The 15,000-nt window shown below is 47.8% G+C and overlaps 1 protein-coding gene across 1 annotated transcript in view; it reads left to right on the top strand.

Moving 5' to 3' along the window:
- Nucleotides 1–15,000, top strand: part of dnah2 (dynein, axonemal, heavy chain 2) — a 217,575-nt gene that overhangs the window by 112,808 nt on the left and 89,767 nt on the right. Inside the window, exons 36-42 of the mRNA XM_036957925.1 lie at nt 13–116; nt 860–1,049; nt 1,351–1,531; nt 1,951–2,078; nt 11,383–11,535; nt 12,626–12,751; nt 13,649–13,867. Of these exons, the coding sequence (XP_036813820.1) occupies nt 13–116; nt 860–1,049; nt 1,351–1,531; nt 1,951–2,078; nt 11,383–11,535; nt 12,626–12,751; nt 13,649–13,867 (1,101 nt within the window). The remainder of the gene's footprint in view (nt 1–12; nt 117–859; nt 1,050–1,350; nt 1,532–1,950; nt 2,079–11,382; nt 11,536–12,625; nt 12,752–13,648; nt 13,868–15,000) is intronic.

Below are 15,000 nucleotides of genomic sequence, written 5' to 3'. Positions count from 1 at the left end.
CTCTGTTCATAGGAAGTGGATGACTGTATCATCAGGCAGACCAACACACACTTCCAGTACAGCTATGAGTACCTGGGTAACTCTGGACGACTGGTCATCACCCCACTCACTGACAGGTAAACACTAGCATCAACCCAGGACAGATGTGGCCACATCTCGGAGTTCACACTAGCTATTCCCTGTATCAGTGGTTTTCATCCTCTCCTCGGGGACGATTCGCAATTCTGCTGCAGCCTTGAACTATCTCACCTGATTTCCCCAAATTAAATCACATTTGATTTGTCACATGCGCTGAATATAGCAGGTGTAGACCTCACTGTGAAATGCTTACTGACAAGCCCTTAACCAACAATGCGTTTTTCGTTAAAGTAAGTAAGACAATATTTGCGAAAAAAGTATATAAAAATGTAATAATTAAGGCCTGGATGATTAGTTGACAAGTTGAATCAGGTGTGCTAGCTCTGGAAGAGAGCAAATATATGAAACGCCTGGGGTTTATATTATGTTATAAACTGGGTGGTTTGTGTGCTTAATGCTGATTGGCTGCCAGCTGTGGTATACCAGACCGTATACCATGGGTATGACAAACCATGGGTATTTTTACTGCTCCAGTTACATTGGTAACCCGTTCATAATCGCAACAAGTCACCTCGGGGGTTTGTGCGTTGCGTCGTGCATAAGAACAGACCTTAGCCGTGGTATATTGGCCATATACCACACCTCCTCTGGCCTTATTGCGTAAGTGCACTATATTTCAGTTGTCTCTGCCAAATTCCAGCACCTTGAAGAAGCTGCAATGCACAGCGCTTCCCCCCCCCCCCCCCCCCGCTCCTATCTCTCTCCCTCTCTCATCTTCCAGGTGTTATATGACCCTGACCACAGCCCTCCACCTCCACCGGGGGGGCTCTCCTAAAGGCCCAGCAGGGACAGGGAAGACTGAGACGGTCAAGGACCTGGGCAAGGCTATGGGCATGTACGTCATCGTGGTCAACTGCTCCGATGGAATGGACTTCAAGTCCATGGGACGTATGTACTCTGGACTGGCTCAGGTAATGGACCGTGAAGAAACAGATGCACCCTTATGTTATTAGGATGGTTTCCCGGAGCCTAGTCCTAAGACTAAGACTAGACTAAGAATCCTGTCCGTATTAGGTGCTTCTGAGTGAAGAACTAGGCTTAATCTGTGTCTGAAAAACAGCCAGTGTACTTCATCTTAGGTTTTGCAGATCCATTGAAAGTCTTGAATGGGAAGTGTTGTACAGGCAACACAATTTACATTTCAGGTAACACATAAGTTATACATAGCACTGTTGAAAATAATGCCCTAAAATCATTTGTGTGTATCTCTAGACGGGTGCGTGGGGCTGTTTTGATGAGTTTAACCGTATCAACATTGAGGTGTTGTCAGTGGTGGCTCAGCAGATCCTGTCCATTCTGTCTGCTCTGTCTGCTGGAGTCACCAGCTTCATCTTCGAAGGACGAGAGATCCGCCTGGTCTGGTCCTGTGGCATCTTCATCACCATGAACCCTGGTACAGTCATTTCACATGTCTGTGCATACATGAAACTATAGTATTGAGAAATGTCTCATTGATATCCATTCAGGAATGAGGATTTCCATTTGAGTCATCTAGAAGATGCTCTTATCCAGAGGGACTTACAGTTAGTGCATTCATATTAAAATAGCTAGGTGGGACAACCACAAGTACATTTTTTCCTCAATAAAGTAGCTATCAGAACTAGTAAGGGGGAAAGAGTCAAGTGTGAGTGTTAGTTCACTAAAGCCTAGCTTACTTCAAGTTAGAATCACTGTCACATTTCTAAAACGGATTTAGTGTGTGTTCGAGAGAAGGGGAAAGAGAGGGGAAGAAAGAGTGAAAGGGGAGACAGAGAGAGGGGGGATAGAGTGAGAGAGATATCATGTGTTAATAAGAGTTCTCTCCATCTCCAGGCTATGCCGGTCGTACAGAGCTGCCTGACAACTTGAAGTCCATGTTCAGGCCTATCTCCATGGTGGTACCAGACTCCACCCTCATCGCTGAGATCACCCTGTTCGGAGAGGGATTCAACAACTGCAAGGTAATACAAGTACAGAGGGAGGAATGGAGGGAAGGAGGAATGGAGGGAGGGAGGAATGGATGGAAGGAGGAATGGAGGGAGGAATGGAGGGAGGAATGGAGGGAGGGAGGACTGGAGGGAGGAATGGAGGGAGGACTGGAGGGAGGAATGGAGGGAGGAATAGAGGGAAGGAGGAATGGAGAGAGGGAGGAATGGATGGAAGGAGGAATGGAGGGACGAATGGAGGGACGAATGGAGGGAAGGAGGAATGGAGGGAGGAATGGAGGGATGGAGGGAGGGACGAATGGAGGGACAAATGGAGGGAGGGAGGACTGGAGGGAGGGAGGGAGGAATGGAGGGAGGAATGGAGGAATGGAGGGAGGAATGGATGGAGGGAGGAATGGAGGGACGAATGGAGGGAGGGAGGACTGGAGGGAGGAATGGAGGGAGGGAGAAATGGAGGGAGGGAGGGAGGGAGGGAGGAATGGAGGGAGGGAGGAATGGAGGGAGGGAGGAATGGAGGGAGGAAGGAATGGAGGGAGGAATGGAGGGACGAATGGAGGGAGGGAGGAATGGAGGGAGGGAGGAATGGAGGGAGGAAGGAATGGAAGGAGGAATGGAGGGAGGAATGGAGGGAGGGAGGAATGGAGGGAGGGAGGAATGGAGGAATGGAGGGAGGAATGGAATGAGGGAGTGACAGAGACCTTTATGTTCAAGGTAATAACACTACGTAAATGACAAGGGACAGGGTTTTTTCTTGAACAAAACATTCTAGACCTTAGTGTTGCTTCTTAATGCCTGAAGAGTATTTCCTGACCATAGGGCCTAGAGTTTGTCCTGCTTAGCTCACAGGAAGCCCTGGAAAAACTCCTGGCCCTAACTATGATACTACAAGATAGTACTGTAATATCTACTATTTCACTGTGTCTGAAAAACCTACTTGCCCACTGTGTCTGTTAACTAAATGAACAAGATATTCATTTTCCATATAAGTTTGTCAGTTTAAAGAATTGCACTGGTGGTAGGTATATATTCAACACTGTTCGCCCGCAATGCGTGGTGGTTTCTAAAGAATATGTTGTAGAATTATCACTGGCGCGTTAATGAAATATAGACGTTTCTTTTATGTTGAGAGCGAAGCAATCATCAGATGAGATTGAGTTCCCATGGCACTGAAGGATAGATATAGATGCATATCATCAAATCAATCTGGTGGATATTGCATTTACTGTCTCCGCTACGCTGCGTCTCACAAATCTGATGTTACAGGATATGGATTTTACTTTACGTGACGATGACACACAGATATGAATTAGGAACGAGCGCACCAGTGTTTCTGCTGCATTCTTTTAGCTGTGGCGCTGTGCCACGGGAAAATACACATTTTTTGAACACCTACTAGGGTTGTCAAAACGATTACAACAATTCATTGAGTTAATTGCATGGTTTTCTGTGCAATTAACTCGACGAATGCCATTTTTTGAAATTGTTCCCTAAATAAAGATGTTTACATACAAATAATAACGTTGCACTATGTTGTAGGTATAACATCTTTTGATTTTCGGGAAGAAATCAGAAAATAAACTGTATTCTAAGACAATAACAACAGATCAGCCATGTCAGAGTTCATGTTTAAATATCATACAGCTATTAGATCTAGCCGAGGCTACTGATCCATGTTCTTCGACATAAACTAATGTAGCCATGCAGGCTGTATCACATCCGGCCGTGATTGGGAGTGTCATAGGGCGGCTCACATTTGGCCCAGCGTTGGCCGGGGTAGGCCGTCATTGTAAATAAGAATTTGTTTTTAACTGGCTTGCCTAGTAAAATAAAGGTAAAAAAATATATATATATTGTCACAAGCTGCTACTTGAAGAATTGGGATCATTCAAGACCCACCACCTGGATTCGGGTTCTATGTAGCAAATTTGGAAATTGTGTTTTTTACATCGTAAAAAAGTAGAGACAGAGCTAGAAAATTGTACACTATACAGTATATACAAAAGTATGTGGACACCCCTTCAAATTAGTGGATTTGGCTATTTCAGCCACACCCGTTGCTGGCAGGTGTATACAATTGAGCACACCGCCATGCAATCTCCATAGACAAACATTAACAGTAGAGTGGCCCTACTGAAACTGAAGAGCTCAGTGACGTTCAACGTGGCAACGTCAAAGTCCCAAAAAACTACACAGATAATGCCTTCATCAAACAACACTGTTTCACGACTCATCAGTGACATGGCAGGAGAAACAATTAATGCTTCGCATACAAGCCAGTGAATTCTATGCGTTACAGCTGGATGAGTCAACAGACGTGGCGGGCCTGGCACAGCTCCTGGTATATGTCTGTTACGTTTATGGGGGGGTCAATTAATGAAGACATCCTCTTCTGCACACCACTGGAAACCAGGCCAACATGAGAGGATATTTTTAAAGTACTGGGTGATGAGTTTCTCACACAACTGGCCTATCTGGGTGATGTTTTTTCTCGCCTGAATGATCTGAATCTGGGATTACAGGGAATCTTCGCAACTATATTCAATGTGTGGGACAAAATTGAGGCTATGATTAAGAAGTTGGAGCTCTTCTCTGTCTGCATTAACAAGGACAACACACAGGTCTTCCGTCATTATATGATTATTTGTGTGCAAATGAACTTCAAATGTGATATAGTGAAGCACCTGAGTGAGTTGGGTGCGCAATTACGCAGGTACTTTCCCGATGGCACAAACAAACAGATGGCACAAACAACTTGATCCATTATCCCTTTCATGCCCTGCCTCCAGTCCACTTGCCGATATCTGAACAAGAGAGCCTCATTGAAATTGCAACAAGCGGTTCTCTGAAAATGTTATTTAATCAGAAGCCACTGTCATATTTCTGGATTGGGCTGCGCTCAGAGTATCCTGCCTTGGCAAATCGCGCTGTTAAGACACTGATGCCCTTTGCAACCACGAACCTATGTGAGAGTGGATTCTCAGCCCTCACTAGCATGAAAAGTAAATACAGCCACACACAGACTGCAGGTAGCTAAAGCTAACCAAATAGGTTCAATGTTAGCTAGCTAGCTAACATTAGGCTATAACTAGCATTTAAAATGGCTTTCTGGGATACAAATAATATTACTACACAGATCATTCACTTAACATTAGCTAGCTAGCTAACAGTACGCTTTAACTTGCAATGAAAACGATTTTCTAACAACATAATAAAGTGTAGCTAGACTGGTATACATGATAAATGATTCTAACTCTCTGTCATGGATGCCATGGTTGCCTTAGTTTGAAGATGTTTTATACAACATCCTTCTATGTTCTGTTTTTGCCCCCCCTCAGCATTTGCATAATCTCTTTGCTTCCACCAGGCATTCCACTGATTTTAAAACTCTTGTCAACTTCTTCTGTGACAACAACACTGTTGATCGCCGTTTCTTCCCCATCACGGACATCAGAAGACTCTACAATGTCTGGTTCAATTCAAACGTTTCTACCTAAATCAGGGATTTCCTCATCGACTGATTCATTTTCAGAGTCCGAGCGAGTCAGCATGCCACGATCGTCCTCCAGAAAGTAGTCCATCACAGCGTTTTCCCGCTGATCTGTGTCGATAGCGCCTGTTAAATTCAGGGCAGCAATGTTGAGAGCAGTAGCAACACCTTTTGAAGTTCTTCATGATACCTTTCAAAAAAAAAGCTGCAGTAGAAAGGATGATCTACACATACTGAGCAGCTCATGTTATAGACAGAAGCACGCTACATGGCAGACCAATCAAAACTCATCTCTCGGCATGTCCAGCCCACCCATTATCTCAGCCAATCATGTCTAGTGGGAAGGTTCCTGTGTTTTTCCGTGGCTAAACCAACTAGGCTCGTAATTTAACAATTTTATTGGTGTTTACCGATGGCATACACACTTGTTATTAAGGCACATGAAAGTTCACATGTTCCAGAAGGCATTTCTGCCAAAAAAACGCATAAAAAAAACATTTATAATGTTCAAATGCCTCTCCTGTGAAATAGTGATGTGCGACAAATGCCTAGCTTCCTGAAAAGGGTCACATTTGCTTAAATCTTAGCTAAATGGAATGGATGTCCTGTTCTAAATAAAATCATTGTGGGAAATTCCAAGAGGAATTCAGCCATGGCATTGTAAACATTCTCGTTTGGTTAGCTAGCTAATGTTATCTTGCTATCGAAAGAAACACCTGGGAATGTGTTTATGATTGAACCTCCTGTAAGTTTTCCTTCAAAATGGTTGCTCAAAGCTGTGCACGTAGTGGATGTTCAAGCGCCACTAGAGAGATAGACGGTTGTACAGCGGCTGCTAGTGGCACAGACTGAGAGCGCACATGCACACGCACATTGAGTATTGCGCTTGAAAGGGGTGCGTGTTGTGGTGTTGCACTTCAATTTTATTATTAATAAAAAATAAAAAAATGTACCCCTTTTTCTCCCCAATTTCGTGGTATCCAATTGTTTAGTAGCTACTATCTTGTCTCATCGCTTCAACTCCCATACGGGCTCGGGAGAGACGAAGGTTGAAAGTCATGCGTCCTCCGATACACAACCCAACCAAGCCGCACTACTTCTTAACACAGCACTCATCCAACCCGGAAGCCGGCCGCACCAATGTGTCGGAGGAAACACCGTGCACCTGGCAACCTTGGTTAGCGTGCACTGCGCCCGGCCCGCCACAGGAGTCGCTGGTGAGCGATGAGTCAAGGATATCCCTACCGGCCAAGCCCTCCCTAACCCGGACGACGCTGGGCCAATTGTGCGTCGCCCCACGGACCTCCCGGTTGCGACAGAGCCTGGGTGCGAACCCAGAGTCTCTGGTGGCACAGCTGGCGCTGTAGTACACTGTAGCCCTTAACCACTGCGCCACCCGGGAGGCCCGCCCTCAAATTTTGACCGGTAACTGTAATTACCGTGTTCACTTTTGACTGCCCTAATTTCTACCAAACAAACTTTCAGTTGGTTATGCACATTGGCTTTTCCTCGCTACATAGATCTTCTGTCTGGGTACGACACCGTTCTAAAGGACATCTCGCTCTTTGTGTCACTGTGGCAGCCAGAGACCAAAGAGTTCTGCGTGCCAAAGACAGTGGCCTTGAGACACTGGAGAGACCTGGAGGCGCAGAGACAGCGCGCCAGGCACTGGTACTGAATATAAAATCAAATAAATACATTTAACCTTTATTTAACTAGGCAAGTCAGTTAAGAACAAATTCTTACTTACAATGACGGCCTACCAGGGAACAGTGGGTTAACTGCATTGTTCAGGGGCAGAACGACAGATTTTTTTACCTCGTCAGCTCGGGGATTTGATCCAGCAACCTTTTCAATAAGTATCAACTAGTGGCGTAGAACAGTTCAACTTCTTGCAATTCTACACATTTTGCCATGGGCAGAGAGAAAAACCCTGGAACACCCACACACACACACACACACACACACACACACAGATACAGGAAGAAATGTGCACACACACACACACACACACGCTGCCTCGTGCTCTGAGATGAGTGTCAGTGGGATTTGGAGCGCGGCCAGGATGTTATGGGATTATCTACAGTGGGACTCCTATTGAATCGGATGAAGGCATGGAATCATGGCACACACACACACAAACACAAACACACACACAGATCACTGGGACCAGAGCCGGAGCAGGATTAATGCTGACTCACAGGGGGGTTGTGTGTGTGTGTGTGTGTGTGTGTGTGTGTGTGTGTGTGTGTGTGTGTGTGTGTGTGTGTGTGTATGTGTGTGTGTGTGTGTGCTTGCTTCCGCAGCGTGTGTTTAACAAGATTCAAATTCACTTTTGCACCAGAGCACCCTCCCAGTCCCACCCGCGCTTCAATAACAACCTATAACACACCCCTGAGGCTTCAACACCAACACACACACACACGGCAAACTTTCACCACACTTACCCATGACACCCTTTGTTAACCCCCTAGAGTCGATGTCCGCGCCTCCCGCAAATTCTTTATTAGCATAATAATAAACAATAGCCATAAATGTCCACCAGTTTAAGCTAGAGATATCTTGGTTTTTATGCATTGGATGCGTCTCAATCCACTGATATCACGCTTCCACATCTGCAGTGGAAGGAGACAGAGCTGGAGTGGTGTTTGTCAGACCATGAGATCTCCCGAAAATCAGTCTTCTCCCCAAATCATCTGTAGCATCCAAACGATTTGGCCTACAAACTACTAGTCCCCCCCCCCCCCCCCCCCCCCCGCGAGCGTCTTAGGACTCGTCTGAAGTCGGTACTGCCAACTTCTGTCTGTAGCATGTTTTATGAAATATTTTTTCATATTTATTTATATTAAAAAAAAAACTCAATCAAATAGCTAAATGATCCTTGGTATGACCTTCTTAAAGAAATGCCATATAGTTTAGTAGACCCCCCCCCCCCCCCCCCCCGGCTTAGACTGTTATGGGTTAACCTTTATCAAACTTCTCAAACACCCTCCCCATCCACACACAGGCACACACGCCCCAAACAGCAGTGGCGTGTGGTCTCCTGTTGGGAACGGTAATTAACTGCCAGAGAAAAATAGGGGGTGTTAAATGAACACCACAAATAACAGCAGATGAACAATAGGTGGGAAAGAGACCAGAACACAACACAACCACTCCAGCCCTGGCACAGAGGGAGGGAACAAGGGAGGGAGGGAGAGACGGAGGGAGAGAGACCAGAACACAACACAACCACTCCAGCCCTGGCACAGAGGGAGGGAACAAGGGAGGGAGGGAGAGACGGAGGGAGAGAGACCAGAACACAACACAACCACTCCAGCCCTGGCACAGAGGGAGGGAACAAGGGAGGGAGGGAGAGACGGAGGGAGAGAGACCAGAACACAACACAACCACTCCAGCCCTGGCACAGAGGGAGGGAACAAGGGAGGGAGGTAGAGACGGAGGGAGAGAGACCAGAACACAACACAACCACTCCAGCCCTGGCACAGAGGGAGGGAACAAGAGAGGGAGGGAACAAGGGAGGGAGGGAGAGAGACCAGAACACAACACAACCACTCCAGCCCTGGCACAGAGGGAGGGAACAAGGGAGGGAGGTAGAGACGGAGGGAGGGTGAGAAGGTGGAGGATAAGGAAATATGTAGAAATGGAGAGAGGGAGGAGATACAGACCGACGGAGAGAGGAAAGAAGAGAGGGAGAGGCTGTTCACGCCTGCTTTAAACCACTAACACCCCAATGCCAACCAAGCCCAATGCCAGCTGAACCCAGGCCAACATACACACATCTCAGGTCCCCTTGCCACACACACACACACACACACACACACACACCCTCTCACTGCATGTGTGTCAAAGAGATATTGTCCCTGTCCCTGATGGGGTGCTACCATCACCATCACCATCAGAGCCATGCAGAAATAACCCCTATCTCCTGGCATGGGGCTTTTTGGCCTAGGTGTTTGGCCTACTTTGGTCTGCTTTGGCCTGTTTTGAGAGTGAGGAGCGTATTCTGTATTCTGTGAGCTGGAACAGACAGGAAAGAGGATTTGCTTCCCGTGAGCCCATCGTCTGCTCTGCCTTGCATGACAACGCTGTGTGTGTGTGTGTGTGTGCCTGTGCGTATGCATGTTCGTTTGTGTGCGTGTGCGTGTGTGTGTTTGCGTAACTGTGTGCATGAGCGATTGTGTTGTCACTGAAGCGCATGAAGGGAGAAGTGATGAGAACAAGCTGACATGGTAACCCAGGAGCCCTCCATACTCTCTTACACACACACACACACACACACACACACACACACACACACACACACACACACAAACACACACCAACGCACTCTCACACACACTCACACTACATTACAGTAATGTACACTCACTGTCTTCCTCATATGCTTACTCAAAAGCACACACAAACCCACTGACATCTTTCTCATACATACTCAGATGTTACCTCTCTACGACACACACACACACACACACACACACACGGCTTCCCTTGCTGAGATAGAAGACTGGAGGACAGGAGGAGCGAGACGAAGGGGTGACCATGTGATGGACGCTCCTCACACACAACACACACACACACAGCCTGCTTGCCAAGAGGGGATCATGACAGCCAGTGTCTGTCAAGCTGTCTGCTGTAGGGCAGGGCATCCTCATAGCGTATTTTCTAGTCTGTCTTTCTCTAGCTGGCAGGCCAGCTAACAGACAGACAGACAGACAGACAGACAGACATGTCTATCTGACACGTTTCACATGACTAGGTTATATGATGATACAACGCCACTAGCTAGGTGACTTTATACACTGAACAAAAATATAAACGCAATGTGTAAAGTGTTGGTCCCATGTTTCATGAGCTGAAATAAAGGATCCCAGATATTTTCCATACGCACAAAAAGCTTATTTCTCTCAAATTTTGTCCACAAATTTGCCAAGATAATCCATTCACCTGACAGGTGTGGCATATCAAGAAGCTGATTAAATAGCATGATAATTACACAGGTGCACCTTGCACTGGGGACAATAAAAGGCCACTCAATGTGCAGTTTTATCACACAACACAATGCCACAGATGTTTTGAGGGAGCGTGCAACTGGCATGCCTACTGCAGGAATGTCCACCATAGCTTTTGCCAAATAATTGAATGTTCATTTCTCTACCAAAATCGCTTTAGAGAATTTGGCAGTGCGTCCAACCGGGCCTCTCAACCGCAGAGCACATGTATTGTGTCATGTGGGCGAAGGGTTTGTTCACAATGTTGACATCAGCAGAGTGCCCCATAGTGGTGGTGGGGTTATGGTATTGGCAGGCATAAGCTACAGACAACGAACACAATTGTATTTTATAGATGGGGAATTTAAATGCACAAAAATGCTGTGACAAATTCCTGAGGCCCATTGTGAGGCCATTTTTTTAAGGGTTCTGTGACCAATAGATGCATATCTGTATTCCCAGTCATATGAAATCCATAGATTAGGGCCTAATTAATTTATTTCAATTGGCTGATCTCCTCATATGAACTCTAACTCAGTGAAAACTTGTAAATTGTTACAGTTTTATTTTTGTTCTGTTTGGCCAGGGTAGGCCGTCATAGTAAGTAAGAGTTTGTTCTTAACTGACTTGCCTAGTTAAATAAAGGTTAAATTAAAATATGAGAGGCCTATCCTTCACGCTATGCTCTAGGGTCATTAAGTAGTGATGGGTAGATGTGGTTACTGACTCCATTTCTCTTTCTTCTATTTCTGCCCCCCTCTATCTTCCCCTCTCCTCCTCTTCCTTTTCCTCTCTCGCTCCCATCCTATCTTTCATGCCCCCCCCTTGCTTCTCTCTCCAGCTGCTGGCTAAGAAGGTATTCACCCTGTACTCTCTGGCAGTGCAGCAGCTGTCAAAACAAGACCACTATGACTTTGGCTTGCGTGCCCTGACCTCGCTGCTCCGCTACGCTGGCAAGAAGAGACGTGTCTGCCCCGACGTGGCCGACGAGGAGGTACAGTGAACCGACTCACTTCAACTGACCAGGGTATACAGTAACAGCAGTGCAACTGACTGCAGAGAACTACACAGCTATACTTCTGCTCACCTTCCAGCATTGGGTTCAATTTGATGACCTGTGAGTCCATTTCTAGAGAGGAAGATAAAAAGTCTTAAGAGACAGAGTCTGAAAGAAAGAAAGAAATCTCAATTTGAATAAATTGTCCAACAGCACTTTTCTGTTAATCTCCTAAATAGACCTGTAATTCAATCCATATATCCATCTGACCTCTGTGTGTGTGTGTGTGTGTGTGTGTGTGTGTGTGTGTGTGTGTGTGTGTGTGTGTTTGAGAGACACAGAATGCAGATGAGAGTTTTACACCATAAAAGTGTGCCTAACACCTGAAGGGGTGCCTAACACCTGAAGGGGTGCCTGACACCTGAAGGGGTGCCTGACACCTGAAGGGGTGCCTGACACCTGAAGGGGTGCCTAACACCTGAAGGGGTGCCTAACACCTGAAGGGGTGCCTGACACCTGAAGGGGTGCCTAACACCTGAAGGGGTGCCTAACACCTGAAGGGGTGCCTGACACCTGAAGGGGTGCCTAACACCTGAAGGGGTGCCTGACACCTGAAGGGGTGCCTAACACCTGAAGGGGTGCCTGACACCTGAAGGGGTGCCTAACACCTGAAGGGGTGCCTAACACCTGAAGGGGTGCCTAACACCTGAAGGGGTGCCTAACACCTGAAGGGGTGCCTAACACCTGAAGGGGTGCCTGACACCTGAAGGGGTACCTGACACGGTGATGAAAAAAATGTATCAAAGAGGACAAGAAAAGGAAACTTGAAAAGGATTCATCTTTTACCTGATAGCAAGCTTCAGTCGTTCCTCTGTACTTTTGTATAAATTCACAGTTCCTCGCATTTGTTAAGTTTCTGTTGATGTTGTAAAAGTTAATTCGGTGGTGATTGAACGAGCACCTTGTGTACAGTTGAGTTGACGTACAGTTGTATTTAAAGTCAATTCATGTTAAAGACAGAAAACTAGACCTTGCTGTGGCTCAAACAGGATGTGATGTCACCCCCTGACCTCTTACCCCTGATCAGATCCTGCTGATGTCTATGAAAGACATGAACATCGCGAAGCTGGCCTCCGTCGACCTGCCGCTGTTCAACGGAATCATCCAGGACCTCTTCCCCGCAGTGGAGACCCCTACTATCGACTACGGAAAGGTACCTATGCACACACACACACACACACACACACACCTCCCCGCCATGGAAATCCCCACCGGTAGTGAAACATAAAGTGGCTTCCCAGTTTTGTTGGAGCTTGTCAAAGCAGATGGACGTAATGCATTAACTAATGAACGAGTCTCTGAGAACTACAAGTTCTCTGCTTCAGGAAACGGACACTCACTGTGCTTTTGTCTGATGATGTGGGGGTGGGGGTGGGGGGACACATACACGTTAGCGGTCTGGTGAACCCGTGGTGGGACTGAGGAGTGGGGGAGCGAAACACTTCTGGAGAGCTGTCATTCCATCCACCCATCCTTCCATCTCTCTACTCCCCCCCCCCCTCTCTCTCCCCCTCACTCTCGCGCTCTCTTCCTCTCTCTCCACACGCGACTGCCATCTCTAAAATGTGCCATCTGCTTTTCACACTACCGAGACGTGAGTGAGCCAAGTTGACAAATGCCGCATCACATCTCCATAAATAATTCAGTGTGTTGAGCTGCTCCACTCTGCATGTTGTGTGTGTGTGTGTGTGGAGAGAGAGAGAGCGAGGCTGATATTTATTCATCTAGCTGTTTATTTGGTCTGCTTATAAACAGTCTCTCCCAGTCCCACTGGTACAGGTGCATGAATCGGGAGGGGTTGGGAGGTTGAGGTAGAGATAAATACTCTGAAATGTTTACATTGTTGCGTTGTAAATACACTGAATGCTTGTGTTGGTCAGCGTTGTTCAGATGTATAATTCAGACCCTCTGACTGCTCTGTACCACATGCCCCAGGGCAGACCTGGCCTCAGCTAGTAGCCCTGAATACTGTTTCACTAACTCTGTCTATCCGTCCCGCTGTCTCTGTATCTGCTTCTCTCTCTCCATCCATCCCTTCCTCTCCCCGAAGCTGCGAGAGACGATCGAGGCGGAGCTGCGGCAGGCCTGTCTGCAGGTGACCCCCTTCACCCTGACCAAGGTCATCCAGCTGTACGAGACCAAGAACTCCAGACACTCCACCATGATCGTGGGAAAGACGGGCAGCGGCAAGACGGTCACCTGGAGGACCCTGCAGAGCACCCTGACGACCATGCACCGCAAGGGAGAGCCCGGGTTCAACCTGGTCCGGGTACGTCTTGTCTGTCTGTCTGGTCCATCCGTCTGTCTGGTCCCTCTCTCTGGTCTGTCTGTCTGTCTGGTCCCTCTCTCTGGTCCGTCCGTCTGTCTGGTCCCTCTCTCTGGTCTGTCTTTCTGTCTGGTCCCTCCCTCTGGGCCGTCTGTGTCTGTCTGGTCCCTCCCGCTGGCCCGTCTGTCTGTCTGGTCCCTCCCGCTGGTCGGTCCGTCTGTCTGTCTGGTCCCTCCCTCTGGTCCGTCTGTCTGTCTGGTCCCTCTCTCTGGTCCGTCTGTCTGTCTGGTCCCTCTCTCTGGTCCGTCTGTCTGTCTGGTCCCTCTCTCTGGTCCGTCTGTCTGTCTGTCTGGTTCCTCTCTCTGGTCCGTCTGTCTTTCTGGTCCCTCTCTCTGGTCCATCTGTCTGTCTGGTCCCTCTCTCTGGTCCGTCTGTCTGTCTGGTCCCTCTCTCTGGTCCGTCTGTCTGTCTGTCTGGTTCCTCTCTCTGGTCCGTCTGTCTGTCTGTCTGGTTTCTCTCTCTGGTCCGTCTGTCTGTCTGTCTGGTCCCTCTCTCTGGTCCGCCTGTCTGTCTGGTCCCCCTCTCTAGTCCGTCTGTCTGGTCCCTCTCTCTGGTCCGTCTGTCTGTCTGTCGGTCTGTCTGGTCCCTCTCTCTGGTCCGTCTGTCGGTCTGGTTCCTCTCTCTGGTCCGTCCGTCTGTCTGTCTGGTTTCCTCTCTCTGGTCAGTCTGTCTGGTTCCTTTCTCTGGTCAGTCTGTCTGGTTCTTCTCTCTGGTCAGTCTGTCTGGTTCCTCTCTCTGGTCTGTCTGTCTGGTTCCTCTCTCTGGTCTGTCTGTCTGGTTTCCTCTCTGGTCAGTCTGTCTGGTTCCTCTCTCTGGTCAGTCTGTCTGGTACCTCTCTCTGGTCTGTCTGTCTGGTTCCTCTCTCTGGTCTGTCTGTCTGGTTTCCTCTCTCTGGTCAGTCTGTCTGGTTCCTCTCTCTGGGCAGTCTGTCTGGTTCCTCTCTCTGGTCTGTCTGTCTGGTTCCTCTCTCTGGTCTGTCTGTCTGGTTCCTCTCTCTGGTCTGTCTGTCTGGTTCCTCTCTCTGGTCAGTCTGTCTGGTTCCTCTCTCTGGTCAGTCTGTCTGGTCCTCTGTTGTC

The sequence above is a fragment of the Oncorhynchus mykiss genome, chromosome 21 (genome assembly GCF_013265735.2).
Source record: "Oncorhynchus mykiss isolate Arlee chromosome 21, USDA_OmykA_1.1, whole genome shotgun sequence".
In the NCBI taxonomy this organism is placed as follows: Eukaryota; Metazoa; Chordata; class Actinopteri; order Salmoniformes; family Salmonidae; genus Oncorhynchus; species Oncorhynchus mykiss.
The sequence above is the reverse complement of the archived record's forward strand: the minus strand, read 5'-3'. Positions and strand labels throughout refer to the sequence as shown.